This window comes from Acanthochromis polyacanthus, chromosome 13 (genome assembly GCF_021347895.1).
Source record: "Acanthochromis polyacanthus isolate Apoly-LR-REF ecotype Palm Island chromosome 13, KAUST_Apoly_ChrSc, whole genome shotgun sequence".
In the NCBI taxonomy this organism is placed as follows: Eukaryota; Metazoa; Chordata; class Actinopteri; family Pomacentridae; genus Acanthochromis; species Acanthochromis polyacanthus.
The window spans coordinates 12,343,356-12,363,366 of NC_067125.1; the positions used below are offsets into that span (position 1 = coordinate 12,343,356).

At 38.9% G+C, this 20,011-nt stretch overlaps 2 protein-coding genes across 3 annotated transcripts; both read right to left on the reverse strand.

The window, feature by feature from the left end:
- Positions 1-4,896: 4,896 nt before the first annotated feature.
- wu:fb18f06 (protein FAM133) lies at positions 4,897-6,796 on the reverse strand. 2 transcript variants are annotated; one of them, XM_022207900.2, is made up of 4 exons: positions 6,705-6,796; positions 6,484-6,548; positions 5,960-6,145; positions 4,897-5,070 (listed from the first exon to the last, which is right to left on the reverse strand). In XM_022207900.2, the coding sequence occupies exons 1-4, from the start codon at positions 6,724-6,726 to the stop codon at positions 5,065-5,067; spliced, it is 279 nt and encodes a 92-aa protein (XP_022063592.1). In that variant the 5' UTR covers positions 6,727-6,796; the 3' UTR covers positions 4,897-5,064. The 2 variants fall into 2 exon arrangements, with proteins under 2 accessions (XP_022063592.1, XP_022063591.1); XM_022207899.2 differs by having other exon boundaries at positions 5,960-6,151.
- Positions 6,797-8,777: 1,981 nt separating this feature from the next.
- On the reverse strand, positions 8,778-19,266 carry LOC110960612 (cylicin-1-like). Its single transcript, XM_051958189.1, has 24 exons — positions 19,148-19,266; positions 18,453-18,610; positions 18,103-18,216; positions 17,473-17,565; positions 15,040-15,130; positions 14,688-14,740; positions 14,490-14,582; positions 14,235-14,342; positions 13,986-14,114; positions 13,589-13,669; positions 12,531-12,579; positions 12,370-12,431; positions 12,228-12,282; positions 12,024-12,139; positions 11,535-11,609; positions 11,208-11,321; positions 11,021-11,101; positions 10,816-10,887; positions 10,657-10,704; positions 10,321-10,440; positions 10,119-10,208; positions 9,930-10,022; positions 9,802-9,843; positions 8,778-9,613 (listed from the first exon to the last, which is right to left on the reverse strand). Exons 1-24 carry the CDS (start codon positions 19,167-19,169, stop codon positions 9,035-9,037), a joined length of 2,538 nt encoding a protein of 845 aa, XP_051814149.1. The 5' UTR covers positions 19,170-19,266; the 3' UTR covers positions 8,778-9,034.
- Positions 19,267-20,011: the final 745 nt, after the last annotated feature.

Consider the following 20,011-nt stretch of genomic DNA (forward strand, 5'->3'; position numbering starts at 1 on the left):
GAACAAATGTGTTTGAAACAAACTCTTAGATGATCGTAGGAAATCAACAGTAGACGAGTTATGTTTAATAGTGAAGGTAAGAGCATTTCCACACACACACTGTGAAGGGAAGTCAAGGGATTGGGACTAAACAGCTGTGTAACTCTAAGAAAACCACTGATCAGTGAGGCTAATCAGGCTTCAATTTGCTAGGTAGCATAAAGATTGGACTCTGGCGTAATTAAAGAAGGTCATGTGGTCTGATGAGTCCAGATTTACCCTGTTCCACAGTCATGGGGGCAGCAGGGCAAGAAGAGAGGTGGATGAAGTGATGCACTCATCATGACTAGTCCCTACAAGCCTGTAGGCCTGTAGGGGTTAGAGTTATGATCTGGGGTTGGTCAGGTTCAGCAATGTTATGTTCCCAAAGAATGTGGTCAGCTGATTACCTGAATATACTGAATGACCAGGTCTTTATATCAATGGAGTTTTTCTTCCCTAATGGCATGAACATATTCCAAGATGATGATGCCAGGATTCATGGGGCTCACACTGAGAATGAATGGATCAAGGAGCATGAGACGTCGTTTTCACATACGGATTGGCCTCCACAGAGTCCAGACCTCAGCCCCATTGAGAATCCTTTGGATGTGCTGGAAAAGACTTTGCGCAGGGGTCCAGCTCTCCCATCATTAAAATAAGATCTTGGTAGAAAATTTTAATACAACTCTGGACAGAAATAAATGCTTTTATATTGCAGAAGCTTATCAAAGTGATGTTACAGTGAACATGTGTCATTCTCAGAGCTGAAGGCAGTCCAGTGAAACATTAGAGTGTGAACATTTTTATTTATTTATTTATTTTGGAGGGACAGTGTATTTATCTCAGTTACTTGTCTCTGACAGTACAGCAACCCAAAGCAAGGGCACCGGCACAAGTGTTGAAAGAAAGGAGCACTAACAACAATCCTCTCCTTCAACTCCTGGGCCTTTGTACCAGCAGGAGAGCTACCAAACCGTGCACCTGCAAGCAAACAATCCAGAATACTGGATACAGCCCAGGATTAGAGGATGATAGCAGATCTAGACCAGACATTTGGTCAGCCCACTAAAAGACTGTGTTCATCACAGAACTAACAGTGCCATGGGAGGATGCAGTTAGCAAAGTGTATGAGTGAAAAACACTTCAAGATGCCCTCCAGTGGCAAGTGTTTTTTTTTAAGCTTGCTAACATGTTTATATTGGGCTTTTTTATTTTTATATTTTTAAAAGAAAGAAATAACCAGTCAACATTATGGCTGAGCATTTCAGCCTTGACAGTCTCAAAAACATTAAGATTTTTTTTTATACAAAACAAGCCCAAACTTATGGAAGCAACCCTGTCAATGTGCAAGCTGCTGTTTTCTGTGTCATTGTCCTTATTCAGAGTAGAAATCCTGATTGAATTTGTGTATTTTAGCAACAGTGTAGAATCATATCAAAATCAGTAAAATGTTATTTTCAGGGGGAAAGAAAATTTAAATGCTTAAATTTTATAGAGTGAGATACAATTTGAGAAATTATTTAATGACCAGAGAGGCACTTTAAGTAGTCTGATCTAGCAAGTGAAGCAGAACTAAAGGGCTGGAGAACACCAGTGGGCATTGCCTGCATGGGCTTTGGGCCATATTAACCACCTGGCTGCTGAAATGGATGGGATTCAGAGAACAGGTTATCAGGTCACTGGCAGAGGCTGCTGAGTGGACCAGCATGTGGTTCTGGCTGAAAACGAAGAATCAGAACTGGGCAGTAAGATGCATGAGCCGGCACGAGTAAACAAGAGTGACGCCAGGTGTCACTGTTCAGCTCTCTGGAGGTGTTGTCTATCAATGAAACACCAAGGAAGAACAGTGCCCACCCGATGACCCCAATCAAACTTCTACCACACTGCTGTGAAGGCCCAAAAGGTTTGTGTCGTTTCTTTACTGCTCATCTTTTCCCTCCCCTCACCCCAACCAGTCGAGCAAGATGACTGCCCAACCTAAACCAGGTTCTGTCAGAGATTTTTCCCGTTAAAAAGGAGTTTCTATTCTTTACTGTCACCAAGTGCTTGCTAAAAGGAAAGATTTGTTTTTCTTTTTATATTGTAAGATCTTGACTATAATCTTAAAAGGGCCCTGAGAAGACTATTTGCACTTGTTGCTTCTGTTAGTCTTGTAAATTTCTAGTGTCTTGAAGCGGAAAGCAATTTGGGTCATCTTAGCGTAATGACCCTCATGAAATATTTACCCCTTACCCCTATTAAGAAGCAATCTGCACACAAACTAATATACACACGTGGACAAAATTGTTGGTACCCCTCAGTTAAAGAAGGAAAAACCCACAATTCTCACTGAAATCACTTGAAACTCACAAAAGTAACAATAAATAAAAATTTATTGAAAATTAAATAATCAAAATCAGCCATCACTTTTGAATTGTTGATTAACATAATTATTTAAAAAAACAAACTAATGAAATAGGGCTGGACAAAAATGATGGTACCCATAACTTAATATTTTGTTGCACAACCTTTTGAGGCAATCACTGCAATTAAACGATTTCTGTATTTGTCAATGAGCGTTCTGCAGCTGTCAACAGGTATTTTGGCCCACTCCTCATGAGCAAACAGCTCCAGTTGTCTCAGGTTTGATGGGTGTCTTCTCCAAATGGCATGTTTCAGCTCCTTCCACATATGTTCAATGGGATTCAGATCTGGGCTCATAGAAGGCCACTTTAGAATAGTCCAACGCTTTTCTCTCAGCCATTCTTGGGTGTTTTTGGCTGTGTGTTTTGGATCGTTGTCCTGTTGGAAGACCCATGACCTGCGACTGAGACCAAGCTTTCTGACACTAGGCAGCACATTTCTCTCCAGAATGCCTTGATAGTCTTCAGATTTCATTGTACCTTGCACACTTTCAAGACACCCTGTGCCAGATGCAGCAAAGCAGCCCCAAAACATTACTGAGCCTCCTCCATGTTTCACCGTAGGGACAGTGTTCTTTTCTTCGTATGCTTGGTTTTTGAGTCTATGAACATAGAGTTGATGTGCCTTACCAAAAAGCTCCAGTTTGGTCTCATCTGTCCAAAGGACATTCTCCCAGAAGCTTTGTGGCTTGTCAACATGCATTTTTGCAAATTCCAGTCTGGCTTTTTTATGAGTTTTTTTCAGCAGTGGTGTCCTCCTTGGTCGTCTCCCATGAAGTCCACTTTGGCTCAAACAACGACGAATGGTGCGATCTGACACTGATGTACCTTGGCCTTGGAGTTCACCTTTAATTTCTTTGGAGGTTGCTCTGGGCTCTTTGGATACAATTCCAACGATCCGTCTCTTCAATTTGTCATCAATTTTCCTCTTGCGGCCACGTCCAGGGAGGTTGGCTACTGTCCCGTGGGTCTTGAACTTCTGAATAATATGAGCCACTGTTGTCACAGGAACTTCAAGCTGTTTAGAGATGGTCTTATAGCCTTTACCTTTAAGATGTTTGTCTATAATTTTTTTTTCGGATGTCCTGGGACAATTCTCTCCTTCGCTTTCTGTTGTCCATGTTCAGTGTGGTACACACCTTTTCACCAAACAGCAGGGTGACTACTTGTCTCCCTTTAAATAGGCAGACTGACTGATTATGAGTTTGGAAACACCTGTGATGTCAATTAAATGACACACCTGAGTTAATCATGTCACTCTGGTCAAATAGTTTTCAATCTTTTATAGAGGTACCATCATTTTTGTCCAGGCCTGTTTCATTAGTTTGTTTTTTTAAATAATTATGTTAATCAACAATTCAAAAGTAATGGCTGTTTTTGATGATTTAATTTTCAATAAATTTTTATTTATTGTTACTTTTGTGAGTTTCAAGTGATTTCAGTGAGAATTGTGGGTTTTTCCTTCTTTAACTGAGGGGTACCAACAATTTTGTCCACGTGTGTAAATAAGTCCTTTGAGGCGAGTTATCTCCAATGTCTGCAGTGAATAAAATTCTACGATGCCACTTGGAATGAATGGAGAAAGGACATTCTGCATAACTTGCCTATTTTACGTTTTCAGCAGTGTTAAAGTAATTCAGTGACAGTTGCTCTGCCATTGGAGGCTAAATTGCAAACAGGCGTGGCTCATTGCTAATTCGGCATTCTTATAATAGAGCCAATCTGCCAGTGCAAACTAATACAGGGTATATTTGGCACTTGGCATCCAGTCTTGTTGCACTAGAGCCCACATTTGTGCAGTTGGCTTCACAGATCCATCAGCATCTGTTTTGATGAGGTTTGGACCAGGCTTTCTGTTCTTTGGAAATCAGCTACAGAGCCGGTCCCATGGCAACATCTGACTACTTATTTATATCCCTCAAATCTCACATTATAGGATCTGTAGGTCCAAAACGTAGGACATCACTCTGAGGAAAAAACATGGTTTTAATCAGTCATATTTACTTTTTTTTTTAAAATTTGAATAAAAATTAATTGCAGAGCACTTGAATGTAGTAGAGACTTTGTAGAGTATTACTTGAGTAAAAAATCTGACTCCTAAGCTTAGGAGCCAGATTTTCCATTTTAAACTTTATTTGCACAACCTCTTAAACACTTCCATAATAAAACGCCTAATCAATAAAGCAATCCATTTATTTATTCTTTTTCCAGATACATTTTTATTGTCTTTTCAACAAGATTGATGCTTAGTCTGTGCACCTAAAACCCTTATAAATATCAGTTTGAGAATTGATCACAATGACAAAACAGCATTGTCTGTATTTGTGTATTTTCTTATAGTATAAATATTGAAAATAAAACTCTTTCCTAATCTCATGCTTGAACTTCAAAGCTTGATTGACCTTAAAAATGGACAGCACTGCCATCTTGTGGGGAAAATATATGTTTGAAAGGAGGAATCCTGAAGCCATCGTGCTGTTGTCAGAACATTTACTTTAAGGAATTATCAGATTAGTTTACACCAGACCATTGTGTTTTAATCTACAAAAAAAGTTGGTACAATACAACCACAGACAGTCCCTTAGTCGATGAACAAGATAATAAAGAGGCTAAAAGAGCAGTCCGAGTCCTGCAGGAAGCATCAGTTCTGAAATGACAAAAAGGACAATGCTGTTACCGCAGAAAGGATACATGATTTATTAAAGGACGTCTTAAGTGCCACAGCTGCAATCTTTAATGTATGAATCCTTTTGGCAGCAGCACGAGCACCAAATGACAGACTTTTTTTTTTTTTTTTTTTTTGGGTTAGGGTTGGGGGGGGGGGGGGGTCACGGAGTCAAGTCAGGTCACAGCATGCTGAGAACAACATGCTCACTTCCACAAAGGTGACAGGACATCATCTCTATTAAAATGTTCCTATCTGACCGGTTTCTCTTCTCTCACACCCTGGACTGGGCAGTTCTTCAGTCATTCACATGGGAAAGTATTCGTCCAAATATGACAGACATGTTGCTCTGGCTTTTCAGAGAAAATGTTCCAACAAAGAGAAAGGGATTTAGCTCATAGCTGATAACACCTTTGCTCTGCTGCAGGTCAACAGACAAAAAAATGAACCTGCAGAACTGGGAGATAAACACTTGACAACAGTTTGAGCTATGAATGTATAGAACATACGCACACAGGAGGGTGTGGTACATTTGATTAAAACTGGCACTGCTGGAAAGACCTGTTGTGGATGTTCCATAAATATCACTGGTTCCACTGTCTACTTTTACACTGAGGTGTGACAGGCATGTTACCCACTGAGCTGCATTTTATTGCATTTTGCAAAGTCTTCTACAAACTGCAGAACTGGACATGTTTACGAACTAGTAATCGAGTAATCATTCCTTTACCGAGTCCCAAGGGAAAGTTATACGCCATCCATTGGTGTTCATTGTTCCACAGCTCCAGCAGGAGTAAACTAAAACAATGTTGAGGCTTCATACTTTCAACAAACAAGAGATTCTTGAAACTCAGTTGCTGAATAGATCTACCTCATCACTGCTGGAGGAGGATGAAGATGAAGAGGAGGAGGAGGAGGTGCCGTTGCCTGGTTTCTTTTCACCCTTTTTGTCTTTCTTTTTTTCCTTCGTCTTGCCGTCTGAGCTCTTGGACTTGTGCTTCTTTTCAGACTTGTCTTTACTGCCGGGCTTGTCTTTACTGTCAGACTTATCCTTGTCCTTGTCCTAGGAAAAAAATTAAAACTGTAACACTGAATAAATCACTGCCTATGTTGTGTATCCAGACCAGGTATTAGCGAAATGCAGAATCAGAATTGCACTGGCTACTGTGCCGAAGAGCAGAAAGCGAAACAGCACTGATGGAGCAGATTTACAACAGAAACATCTAAATGTCAGTTTTTCTAATACGTGCCTTGACAAGTTCGTCAATCAACAGTAGGATACGTTCATTTAGCTCTCATCCAGACACACACTATTGTACTTGTCAGTCAGTCTTGAAATGCTCTTTGGAACTACATGAGCATCTTTGTTAGAAGGTTTACATGCACATGTCCTACCTCATGTTTGTCTTTGCTCCATGGAAACTTAAACTCATTCTTCTGTGCATCCTCCTTCTTCACAGCTTCAAATGAGACAGATTAAAGAAGGCTTTCAGAATCAAGTTCGTATCAAATTAGCTTCGCATTTAGTTCCTCAGGTACATCCTAGAATAACCCACACCAAGCAGTAACATTCAGAACACTGCTACCAAACAAAATCGCCTTCAATATGAGTTTACCTTCTGACAGATCGAAACTCATTATGACTCCTGCTGCTGCGCGTCTTCGAGCAAGTGACCACGGAAGTCTCGCGTCTGCTTTTCTAACTCTGACGAACCTAGAACCACGTGACCTGATCAAACCACGCCCCCCAAACACCTTTCTTGCCTGATTCTGATGGTGAATCATTTTCAGCTGGGAAGCTGGATTCAAGTGTAGCTGGGAAATATCCCAACTTAGATGTGCATATCACAAACCTGCAAAATGGTGAGTCATTTTTTAATGTGAATAATTTGAAGTAAAATGTAAAGTATAATGTAGTGTTTCTGATTTAATGTTTAATATTATAGTTACACATCATTAAAATGTTGTTTTGCACTGCAAAAAATAGCATTGCTGAGTTTTGAAAACCTTTTTTCCCCAACCTATAAGTAAAAAACGGAAAAAAAATATTTTTTTTTCTTTTGAAGACTTCTCTAAGGATTTTTAGAGGACAGAATAAGGGACGTTTGAAATGCATTTATTTTAAAATTCATAACATTATTCTTAAATTCTTAATAAAATGACTTAAGTAAAAACAAGTTCAAATTATCACACCTTAGTTCCATAGTTTTGATATTTTTACAAACTTTTTGCAGTATACAAAATGTTAGTATGAAAGTAAAAATGTGAAATAATAGTATGGAACTGCACACATTTTTAGAATATGTACTTAGGTCCTTTCCACAACTGGTTATAGTAGTATTTTTGAGAAACGAGGTGAAATATTTTAAAATATGGAATACATTCTGACTGTTACTCCACCAAGGAGATGCAGCCTCAGTGGAGTGATGTGACAATCAGCGTTGGTTTGTCTGTCTGTCTGTTTGTTAGCAACATTACTCAAAAACAGACACAGATTTGGATGAAATTTTCAGGGAAGGTCAGAAATGACACAAGGATCAAATGAATAGATTTTGGCAGTGATGTAGCTTATAGTTTGGATCCACTCATTTGTTAAAGATTTCTGTATCATTGCGAGATAGCGGCATGGCATCACTGTAACTATGACAAGAAGTTAGTGCTATGTCAGCTGCCTGCTGATGATCACATAATTACGATCCAACTACAAATCGACCACTGCAGACTAATCAGGATTTATCTGTCAGAAATGATAAAAAAGAACAATTGTTCAAATTGTGGGGGGTTTCAGAGTTCTATCAATTCCCGCTGCCTGCTACATATTTAGGTCATGCGATTCGGTATCCGTACATAACATACACATGTAAAACAGATGTCTGTGCTCAGTGTAAGGTCATTTTGTTTGTGGGTACATCTGTATTAAATGGACACATTCTATAGTGCTGTGATTTCTGCCACAATTTTTTTTTCAAGATTTCAGCCATCAGAAATGATACACGACTGAGCAGCTTTGGCTGAGTACTGCGCTCTCTGAGTGCTCTTCTTGTTAGTATAGTGCACACTAGTCCCTTAGGTGTTCTGTGTTTCTCTAACTATAGCTGTAGAATTATGAGAGGATGTTGTAATTATGATAAAATACTGGGACACAACCTGTGCTTTTTGCGGCTCAGTATAGGATCTTTCTAACACAGAAAACTGATGTTGGATACTCCTAAAACAGTTTCTATGTTCTATAATTACACTACCTGTTGATATAATGACTATTATTTAAAAAGAAGGTACACTATCACCATGACAAAGCTTTGAAAATGTAGGAGAAAGCAGACTAGGTACATGAACTGAGCAATGAAGCAACCCTTTGTTCATTCTTTGTACACTGTTTCCATCAGTACTTTATTACATATGATATTGGCAGCATAATTTATTGTCTGTGACCTAAATCAGCAACATTTATATCGGTAAAAAATCTGTAAGAGGCTTTATTCTTGTTTCCATCTTCATTCAGATTCAACAGTATCAATCTTCACATCCAAAACCACGAGCACACACAGTGACTATTATGTTAGTTCTTCCTTTGTACCTCAGATGTAGAAGTACAAAAAGTAGACATCCTCTGAGCCAGTGTCAGTGAAATCCTAACAGATCTTCTAATGATAATAATAACACCAACAAACACAGCACACAACACAATATTGAAACCATGCTCTTTTATTACCCAAAGCAAACATTTGTTTGTAAATTGACATTTCCCCCATAAATCGACTTTGTGGTTCCAACATAATCATCATATCTTGCCATATCTCTCTCATCTTGTATTTTCTTGCATACATAACATATCAGAGCCCTTGAGAGCATATCTAAAGCACATCTCACCATCGCCTTCAACTGCCTCCAATATTACGTAAGCCATGTTTCTTTTTAATCAGTAACTATCTAGTTCTATGACATCTCATTGTTGGTAAGGCTTCGGGCCTCTCAGCAGGTCATGTGAGGTGAGGGTTGTAGTGGAGCGATCTCCATACCTCCTCGGGCTGTTCATCAGGGCCTCCATGGGGCTGGCAGGACGACGAATGGCGGCGCCGTCTCCCGTACTCAGGGACGAGCTAGGGATGGAGGGTTTGGAGGCAGATGAGGAACTCAGAGGATCCAGTTTTACAACGGGATTGGAAGCAGATGAGGAGCTCTGAGGAACCAGCTTTACAACGGGATTGGAAGCAGATGAGGAGCTCTGAGGAACCAGCTTTACAACGGGATTGGAAGCAGATGAGGAGCTCTGAGGAACCAGCTTTACGACGGGATTGGAAGCAGATGAGGAGCTCTGAGGAACCAGCTTTAGGACGGGTTTGGAGACAGATGAGGAGCTCTGAGGATCCAGCTTTACAACAGGTTTGGCGGGGAGCGAAGTGTAAGAGACGACAGGAGCACCAGCCGGCTTGGAGGTGCTGTCGATGGGAGCGGAGAGCCCACGACCGCCTGAGCCTGAACCCTCCACCTTTGGCTGGCTGCTTTGCTTAGCATCAGGACAGTCCTCGAATGAAATCAACACCAACAGCCCACATTAAGGATACTATATGTTGAAAACCAAGTTAACTTTACACAAGGTGAATGGAATATGTGTGAAACTTTCAGCTAGAGGATCATATTGACTCAAGAACACATTAAAGCTTGTAATTAGCCACTAGGTTCTCATGTAACTGATAATAAGGGCAAACCTACCTTCTTCTTCTTGTCAGTTTCACTCCCAGAAGAGCCTGAACTCTGTGCACAAAGCAGGGAAACAATAAAATTTAGTCCTCTCTTCTCTTACATCAACAGATACTATTATCATTTTATTGCCAACGTACCTTCTCCTTTTCTTTTTTCTTCTTGTCCTTTTTATTCTCTTTGTCGCTGTCACTGGAACTATCAGATGAACTCGATGAACTGGAGCTTGAGTCCTGTTCAAATACAAAAGCACGCAGCACTCCATCATGTTGCTTTTGGGGAAAAAAGTGAAACATGAATGTATTTTTCTTCATCGCACACGAAACTACCTTCTTTTTGTCTTTCTTCTTTTTCTTCTTCTTGTCCTTCTTCTTCTTTTTCTTCTTCTTGTCATCATCACTGCTAGAGGAATCCGAGTCCTTGGGTGTAAATATATGAAATGTGTTACTCTACTGTAGTTTTTAACATAGATAGGAGCTAAAACTTACACTTACAAGCAGGAGGCAATTCAGCAAATCCACTTTTTTTTACCTTCTTCTTGTCCTTCTTTTTCTTCTTTTTCTTATCCTTTTTCTTCTTCTTTTTCTTCTTCTTATCATCATCACTAGAAGAATCACTGGAGGAGTCAGAAGAAGAAGAAGAAGAGCAATCCTGGACAGAAAAACAAACAATGAAAATACATATGTCATTAATAGAAAGCACACAGCAGACACAGTGGCGTCCTGCTGGCAAGAGCAAGGTGTTTCATTTTCACTTTTTTACCGGGGTTTAAGCATTTGGAGACTATAATGGAATATGGATTTCTCCATTTCACAAAACACCAGAAATGGAAAAGAGAAAAAAAAAAGAAAAATGACACATTCTCACCTTCTTTTTCTTCTTCTTCTTTTTCTTATCTTTCTTTTTCTTCTTTTTCTAAAGTAGAAATAAATGGTGCACATGATGAATTGTGCAGCTGTTTAAACGTAGCTACAAATCATTCCTTTACTAAGCAGCGAAAAATCTGTTTGCATGTAGTCATCTGACCTTGTCATCATCACTATCAGAAGAAGAAGAGGATGAGGATGAAGAGGAGCTGTCATCAGAAGAGCTGGACTTCTAGAAAGAACATGAGAAGAAGGACATCTTTTTCAATGAGCTCAAAAACTCTACTTTTTATTTTCACTGTTGAACCACACTTTTATCACATTTATCACAGAACAACATATGACATGTGATCACAGTTTTTTACCTTCTTCTTCTTCTTTTTCTTTTTCTTCTTGTCATCATCACTATCTGAGGAGGAGCAAGGGGAGGAGGAAGAGCTGGAATCCTGTAAAAGAGGAGCACCAATAATGATTGAGCACAAAATGAAACAGAGCCACTAAAGAACAGCACAAAAAATGGGGAACATACAGAAGAGTTGTCAGTTCACAAACCTTATCCTTCTTCTGCTTCTTCTTCTTATCCTTCTTCTTTTTCTTCTTCTTCTTCTCATCTTCACTGTCTGAAGAGGAGCTATCAGATGAAGAGGAGGACGAACTGGAGGAATCCTGTGGATCAAATAAAACACCAAAATCCTTTTTTACATCTACAATCATTTTAGGTTTAAGAAAGAAATGCAGCTATAGAAAATTGAGAGTTTTCGATTCATTATTCCTCATTGTACCAAATGTAAAAAATATCAAAATACAACAAATGACATGTTTGTTTTTAAGATGCAGCTTGTCCATTAGCGGACAAACAGTGTTCACTCATTTGTATACCTTCTTCTTCTTCTTTTTCTTCTTCTTGTCCTTTTTATCATCATCGCTGTCTGAGGATGAGGATGAGCCAGAATCCTGTTGCAAAACACAGAAATCCTTTTTATGAAACCACTGTGAATATAACATGTCATAAATGCTGCAGCAGCGCATGGTGGTGATGATGGATTAGAACAATGGAAACGCACATTAAAAAACAATCAGCTGCATTAGAGTTAGCTGGGTACGACAGAGCCGGGTTGGAATCTGTCTTAACTAATTTTCTAAGATGTGCTGTCCAACCAAATCAGAAATCAAAAGTGTTGGCAGTCAGTCTTGCAATGGAATTCACACAATTTCTCCAAGGAGGCTGGCATAGTGTTGAATTGGGTCAAACACATGAGAGGTGTCTTACATTTTTTAAGCAGATGAAGAAAAGTTCAACTAGAAATAAATATAGCTAGCTGATCAGTCATGGTGTAAAGTGAATGCGGAGAGTGAATCATCGATCACCTTTTTCTCCTTCTTCTTCTTCAGCTTCTTCTTCTTGTCCTTCTCCTGCCCTCCTTCTCCCTCATCATCACTCATGTGGCCTTCCTCAGTGCCATCAGGACATGCCTCTGCTCCCCCTGATGGACAGGAAACGCCATTACAACCCAAACATGGACACCTTTCTAACCCTCTAATGGATTTTCATCCATTCGGTGTCACACATACCAGCCAGTGTAGAAGACAGCTTGCCTTCTCCTGCTTTAAGGTCTTTGGCTTTGGCCTGTCATGACAAAAGATGCTATGATTTTCTGTGAGTTCGAGCAAATCTAGCTCATGTGTGTTGTGCAATTGTGTGTGAGTATTTCACCTTTTTAACTTCACCGTCTTTCTTTTGATCTCCCTCTCCACTCGGTCCTGCACTCTCACCATCTGCAGAAATCAGAAAGTCCAACAATGTTGGATCATCACTATGTTTGGTGGCAGTGACAATTTTTGTTGTCTTTTTCAGTTAAACGCAGAAACACTCACCTGCTGCAGACAGAGGAGTAGCAGTGCTGAGCTCATTCTGCTCCTCATCCTGTAGAAGAACATAAACAATCAAGCTCAAGATCACTTTGTACACTGAACCCTGATGAAGCTGAAAGATTAAATATAGAGAGGTGTTAAGACTGCTAGTATTCTCCTCCAGGTGCAAAGCAAGCACTCGGGCAAAAGCATTATTAATGAAATCATTGTTTTTATGTCAGCTTAGACCACCTTTTATCACAGACAATGGGAAGTTTTTGTGCCTTTAGCTGTCTGAGGATCACCTTTCATTCCTGTAAAGTTGACTACACATGGTTTCATCTACTGCAGACATATGTGAAGTGCTGGGAAGGCTTTAAGACTTTAAAATATTATACTTCATATTATTTACAATGAATCCACGTATCACTAAAATTAAGGGAACATAACTTGATTATTTTTGTTCCTTTTTGATTATCTCAATACTAAACATTGCACATGAACACAAGTGAAAAGAAATATCAATAAATTGGCTTTAACTTAAGTATCTTCTGTGATGTGCGTGTGTGTGTGTGTGCATGGTAGTATATCATTCTTTATTTGTGTATTCTAAAATGACAATCCTGCTAATCTGTTATCTGAAAACATCTTGTATTCCTGTAACTTTAACACAATGTTGTTATCTTTTTTTGCATTCTAATTGCATAATGCCTTCCCGTGTATTCAAATATTCCCCAGGTCTGGACATAATTAAAACAGAGCCCTGCGTATCTTGTCCTGTCGTTCTCTAACAGGCCCTGACAAGCGCAGAAGCAACAGTCATTTCTGCAGAAAGGGTCTACATAGCTGTGGAGATTGGTTATTTTCTGCTATGACTTAAACAGAAATCTTTTCTTAGTCATGGATTGAAAAAAAAATTATGACTAGATGTGTGACATACTAAAATAGTAAGCCTACTGTATACAGAAACTAAAAAAAAAGTCACATGTGAAATGAAGGTTTACATGTTTTGCAGCTTTGCTCCTCATCTGAAAATCTTCTGTCTAAATTTAAGCTTTAAAAAAATACTGTTTTAAATTTACCTTTTTCTTATCCTTCTTCTTCTTCTTCTTTTTCTTCTTGTCTTTGTCACTGTCAGAGGATGAGGATGAAGAGCTGGAATCCTGTATCGATTAAAAAAAGTCAGTTTGCCATTCATGCAAAAAAAAATAAATTTATGCAATATATTTTAAAAAAATACAAATCATACCATTCTTCTTAAGTCAGTGGTATGATAATATAAACTATAGGTATCTTGTAACAGTGCAACTGCATTTCTTAGTTCAATTTATCTTAAATGTACGTGTCTTAAATGTTACATTTTAACTCAATGTTCTGCAGAATCCTTCTAGCCCTCATAGAAATATACAGCAAACAGCAACTATATGAATGTAAGCAGTGAGAGGCTGCTTTCTACAAATGACATCCACACTGAAATACCTTCTTCTTGTCTTTCTTTTTCTTCTTCTTCTTGTCCTTTTTCTTCTTCTTTTTCTTCTTCTTGTCATCCTCGCTGTCAGAAGACGACGACGAAGAAGATGAGCTATCAGAAGAAGAAGAACTAGAGTCCTGCGAAATCAGGAAGAAATAAAACAATATTTCAATTCAGATGTTTTTATGCATTTACACAGACAAGACTGACAGATGTGACAGTTTACAGCCAAGACTTGTATTTATTTTAACTCATACCTTCTTCTTTTTCTTCTTCTTCTTCTTATCCTTTTTCTTCTTCTTTTTCTTCTTCTTGTCATCTTCACTGTCAGAGGAAGAACTGTCAGATGAGGAGGAAGAGGAATCCTACGATAGAGGAAGCAAAACTTTAGTAAGATAAAGATAAAACATGTATTTCATGTATCAATGTGTTGTTTTCTTTACATATAGTGAAGTGTCCTAGTCGACTGCATATAATCTGATGTACTGTAGGTTTGGGGAAGTTCGAAATACCTTCTTCTTCTTTTTCTTCTTCTTTTTGTCCTTCTTCTTTTTCTTCTTTTTCTCTTGCTTCTTGTCATCCTCTTCATCTGATGAGCTCAAATCCTGAGGCAATAAAAGAAAGAATGTGCAAAAATGATTACAGAGATGAATTAATGTCTTACAACAACAAGATGTTTAAAATTAAAAGTCCTTTGAGTTTTATCTGACCTGGCCCAGCTTCACACCTTCTATAGAGACCTGCTCAATTTGCCCATCAGGTCCTGGAAATAGTGAATACATTAAAATGTAAAAAACAAAACAAACAAAAATCAAAATCAAATACTTGATTCAGATCGCATATGATCACTGATGCAGTTGAACAGAGAATTTATAGTCATGCAGTTTTGTTCAATAACATTCAGTAAACTTTAATCACAAACACATTAATTTATCAATTAAACGGAATGAAAGAAACTAAATGCAAGTGATAAAGTTTTTATGGGCGGTTCTAAACACACACCTGAAAAATTTTACTATTCTTAGAAGTGACCATATGGGTGGTAACAAACATTTCACTCACCAGGCTGAGATATGACGATATTGTCCCAGACATACTCCTTGTCACCAGTCTTTTTCTTCTTCTTCTCCTTTTTCTTCTTCTTCTTGTCATCCTGCAAGGAAATGTTGAATAGTAATTCTTTCATCCATGCATTTTATTGTATGTCTGCTGATGCATGGAACTTGCTTGCAAAGTGAGCTTTTCTTTTACCTATTAAAGAATAGACACAGATGAAGTTTTGATCAGGAGAGGTGGCTGCTACCAGTAATAGAATAATACAATAACAAGAATATATAAACACATAACAAATGGCATGTACACACAATACCGTGTATGGCACATACAGCACTGCATATGAATGAGCATAGGCTACTAGTACTATGTAAATAGAGATAAGCATGACCACAAACCAACAAATACATGAAATGTCTTGTGAAATCTGATCTATTCTCATAAAGCTACATAAACATATGACTTTACGGTCAAGATTAGCTTTCTAAGCTTGTACAAAAGGTCTTTCAAACATTTCTTCGGGGTGTGTTCCTCTTCTCTCAGAATACTGCGTATTATCAGATCCAACAAATTATAGCCACCACCTGTTGCCCCAGGTGAAATGCATTCCAGCCCTATGTACACTTGCTTTTCAGCTTTTCTGCTCTTATAAAAAAAATTTACACTGAGGTTTTACAAGCTCTCAGTCCCGTCAGAGGTGAACAAGTGGGCGGGAGACCATTTGTTCTATGCCAGCCTCTCTGTCTTTTGTTCTTGCCTTTTGTCTCAAAAGCTTGTACGAGTGGAATCGCTTGCTTTTCCTGAGTCTCCTGATGTTTCACCCACACCCTCAGAAAATGAAAACACCATGTAATCACACAACTACCGTCACATGAAGACAGGCCTTACTAAAGTAATTTACTTTAAATATTTGATCTTTGGTTTAGAGTTATTTAAAAAGATAAAAGTGTTAATAAAGCAGGCCTGGAGACAAATGATGTTCTAATCCCTGAATTTCTCCAAAAGACTTAAAAAACTGCAAGTTTTAGATTCCTAAATTACTCTGAACAACTTTTTTCCCCTTCTAATTACACTCTAAACAGATTGTATAGTTCATTTGAGACAATATCCTCACCTGAGGTCACATAGTTAGAATGGGCTAACGATCGCCAATGAGCTTATGTGAAATTGTCCTGGTAACCAAGGATACAAGTCTAGTTGAAGGACCTTACAAGGATTTACATAAACAAAACTGCAGTCCCTTTCACTCGCTTAAAAGATATTCTGACACGAACTAAAAATACATTAAGAGAAGTACATTAGCTAGTCAAGCATCAAGTCGTCTACAAATACTCACAGCATGCATTGTTGCCATGACTGAAAAGTATGTATGCCAGCAATTTGTGTACGACATGTTAGAACAAGGCTGGAGTTGCATGGAAGCAGTGGATTTCTACCGTCATGCAAAAAACAGAACGAGTAAAAACCCAGTGAAGCTGAACGATAACAACCGGCCTTCTTTGAAACAGTGAATTTAAATAAAGGTGATAAACTCAAGCATATGTGAAATATTATGTTGTAGCTTTTCCTGCATTTTAATAAATATAAGAGTCACAGGAACAAAACTACAAGTTCTCCAAGAAGAAAGGAGAAGAAAGAAGAATCTTAAAATGTCATCAAAGGATCTACAGGTAACTCTTGTAACTGTTGGTTCATGCATCTACAGTCACAAAGAAATTGCACAAATGTGAGCTGCATAGGAGACATGCAAGGAAAAAGCTAATTTGAGCTAAACATCAGTTTACCAGGAAACAATTAAGCAAAGATCAGACATTTTGGAATAATGTGCTATGAAGAGATGAATCTAAGACAGAAAAGTTGCTTTACTGCTTCAGGGACTGGGCATCCTGCAGTCACTGATTCAACCATGAATTCTGCATCCCATATAATGAGAGGCCATCTGTCAGAAAGTTAAAGTTATACCTAAAGGATTATCCAACAGGATAATGATACTGAGCACACTAGCAAATCCATCAAGGAATGGCTCAAAAAGAAGACAACGAGGATTACAGAATGACCTGATCAAAGCCCAGGTCAGGTTTGAATCCCCACAATGGGGGGGATTTGAAATGAAGAGTACATGCAAGAAAACTGTCAAACATCTTGCAGCTGAAGGAGTTTTGAATGGAAGAGTGGTCAAAGATTTCAGCAAGACAGCGTTAGAGACTGCAAATTGCTAACAGGAAGCTGTTTTGTCTCACGGGGGCAATAGTAGCTTCTGATGCTTACTTTTTCCACAGATAAATATTAATAGTTATTGATATTTTTGCTGACAAAATTACTGAAAAAGCTAATTTTCCTTGTGAGTTGTTCAAGTGTGTTATCTTTATGTATGGACAGTGTTTTAAATAGGATCATTCAAACATGTCAGATGACTTCAGCACATGCCGATCCTTAACTTACCTCACTATCACTGTCTGAGGAGCTATCGGAGGAGGAAGAGGAGGAGGTGGAGGAAGAGGAGGAGGATGAAGATGACGAGGATGAGCTGGAGTCCTGTGGAGAAACAGGGAGGGAAGTTATTGCCCAACTTTGTGAAAACTTTGAAATAGTTTATTTCTACACTCCTTTGTTGGTGAAAATGAGAAATGAAAGTCTTAATCAATGAGTCACTACAAACACTCCAGAGCGAGTCTTTGTCATCGTTACTTAGAAAATGTGGTGTGACTGACAGCAGCAGGGAGGGGCTCCTGAAGTAGTTGGCAACACACAAAGAAAACGCCACGAGCAAGCATAAACACACACCTACTCCAGTTATGCCATGAGAGAACCGCAGCTAAAGTGACAGTTGATCCGCTTGATAAACAAATAATTCCTTTCCTGATCAACTCCTGTTTGACTGGCCGTCATGAGGTGGGACCTATAATAAACTTCTCCCATGTCAGAAGTCAGAACTCATGATTTCTGCAAAGTTCCACCTCACATAAATCAAGGCAACACCCTAAAGTGGCCACAGAATCCACTGACTGTCATGTGGTGACACGATTTCATCTCATCACACACGAGAGGAAGGGTGACTACAACCACGCTTACCTTCTTCTTCTTCTTTTTCTTCACCTTCTTCTTCTTTTTCTTCTTCTTGTCTTTCTTGCCAATACCCTCATCTTCACTGTCCTCGCTGTCTGAGGAGCTGTCAAATGAATACTCCTGATACAAGACAAACGAGAAAGCAGAGGTTATTTTCTGTGTCCTTCACAAGCTTAAGAATCCAGTGCCTGGTGGGGAAAGAAATGCATACAAATACTACAGTAACACTCAGTGTACTATGAAATTACAACAACTGGATAAAGGAGACATGACTTTTGTTGAACACTGCAGAAAGTAATATAGATTGATCCAGTGAAAAGAATGCTGCGTGTCCTGTGAATAGTTTTCATTCTCACCTGTTCATCTCCTGTTCCTGCAGGGCCTTTTGGCTGACACTTGTCTTCCTCTACCTTGCTCGGCTCTGTGGGCTCTGCTGCCTTGGTGAGAGGCTGCAACCCACCAGAAGGAACTACTGTCGGCTGCTGGACGCCTGCAGCGCCCGCTCCACCTGGAGCTAACCAGTTCAGGGTAATAGCATTAGAGAGAGAGATCTGGGTTTTGTTTATTGCATTTAGATTCCTGAAAAAAAACTCAAGAGATGAAGGATCAGCTGTTCTAGCAACCTATTTTTCTTGCGCTGGTTGAAATAAAAACAAATGAGGGCATTGTGTGGCTGCACATCCTGACTATCCAACTTCCTCAAATGGAAAGAAAGGTTGCAACATATGAAAAAAAAAACATAAAATGTAAAATTCACACAAAGGTTCCTGCAGAATGGTTACTCTCGGGAGCCTTAACTATTTTAACAACTCCATAAAGTGCCACACCCCAACAGCAGAAGACAAGAAGAGACAATCTTTGCTTTCCGTAAGTATGTCATATCAGTCAGAGAAATGCTTTTATGAAACACAAATAAACACGTTGCTCTCTTCCTAAAGTTATTACTTTATGGTGATTTCTTTTTAATGAATTAAATTAAGCCCACACCCATCAAACTATAAACTGAAAAAGTACACTGCTAAAAAATAAATCACAATCATAGAGATCAAACCTTTAGGGAGTGTGGACTCCATTTAGGTCCAGACTTCTCCTCTGTCCAGGACCAGGTCTCCTCTGGCAGTCCCACCTGTGGGGTTTTGCAGTAAGGTGTGTATGTGGATCTTCAGGGTGGGGACACAGGAAAGGTGTCCCAACACAAAACTCGAAGCCACTTCCCAAAACACATTTCAAAATTAAGATCACTGTAACAGAAAATATGTTATTATGCAAGTAAGAATATGCCCTTTAATTTACCAACTCAGTGTGATAGTTAATAATTTTATTCTTTCTGAAAAAATAAGTAATTGTACGTTTTTATTTCAGTGGTTATTGTTTGTACAGTTGGTTTTATTTTGAAGGCTTCCGACTGTGTTTAACGTCTATGCAGCTGCAGAGTCTGTATCACCTGTGCCAACAGGTAATACTTGTTTTACTGCTCATGGTGACATGATGATAGCTTTAGCTGCAAAGTATGCACGACTGAAAAGTCTGCAAGGAATTGCAGTCAACAGGTCGAAAGCCCACCAATGTCAAAGACTGGTATGCGCAAATTTATCAAAGATGTAACTCATAAATCACACCTACCACACAAGGCGGAGTAGTAATGTGTCAGCCCTAATTTTAAAGCAGAAACTGTGATTTATGAATTGCAAAAAGGGAACTTTTTTCCCCTTTAGTAATGTATCCATATGCAAGTATATATTAATTACAAGAGTTCAGAATAAGCACCGGTTTAAAGCAGAAATTGCCGCTGTGTCGCCACCTAGAGGATATTCAGAGTAAAATCCACAGGGGAGTGTTGTCATTTACCACGAGTTAAACCTTTGCCTTTTGCTCCTCTACAGCTTCCGTAGAAAAGCAGCTGCGTAAAGTTATC

Excerpts from the sequence above, each read along its gene's own strand:
- wu:fb18f06 (XM_022207899.2), bottom strand. The coding sequence starts at position 6,726 with ATGAGTTTCGATCTGTCAGAAG. Across the intron at positions 6,549-6,704 it reads GAGTTTCGATCTGTCAGAAG|CTGTGAAGAAGGAGGATGCA; the intron begins GTAAACTCATAT and ends TCTCATTTGAAG. Across the intron at positions 6,152-6,483 it reads GGAGCAAAGACAAACATGAG|GACAAGGACAAGGATAAGTC; the intron begins GTAGGACATGTG and ends TTTTTTTCCTAG.
- LOC110960612 (XM_051958189.1), bottom strand. The coding sequence starts at position 19,169 with ATGGAGTCCACACTCCCTAAAG. Across the intron at positions 18,217-18,452 it reads CAGGAACAGGAGATGAACAG|GAGTATTCATTTGACAGCTC; the intron begins GTGAGAATGAAA and ends GTCTTGTATCAG. Across the intron at positions 17,566-18,102 it reads AGAAAAAGAAGAAGAAGAAG|GACTCCAGCTCATCCTCGTC; the intron begins GTAAGCGTGGTT and ends GTTTCTCCACAG.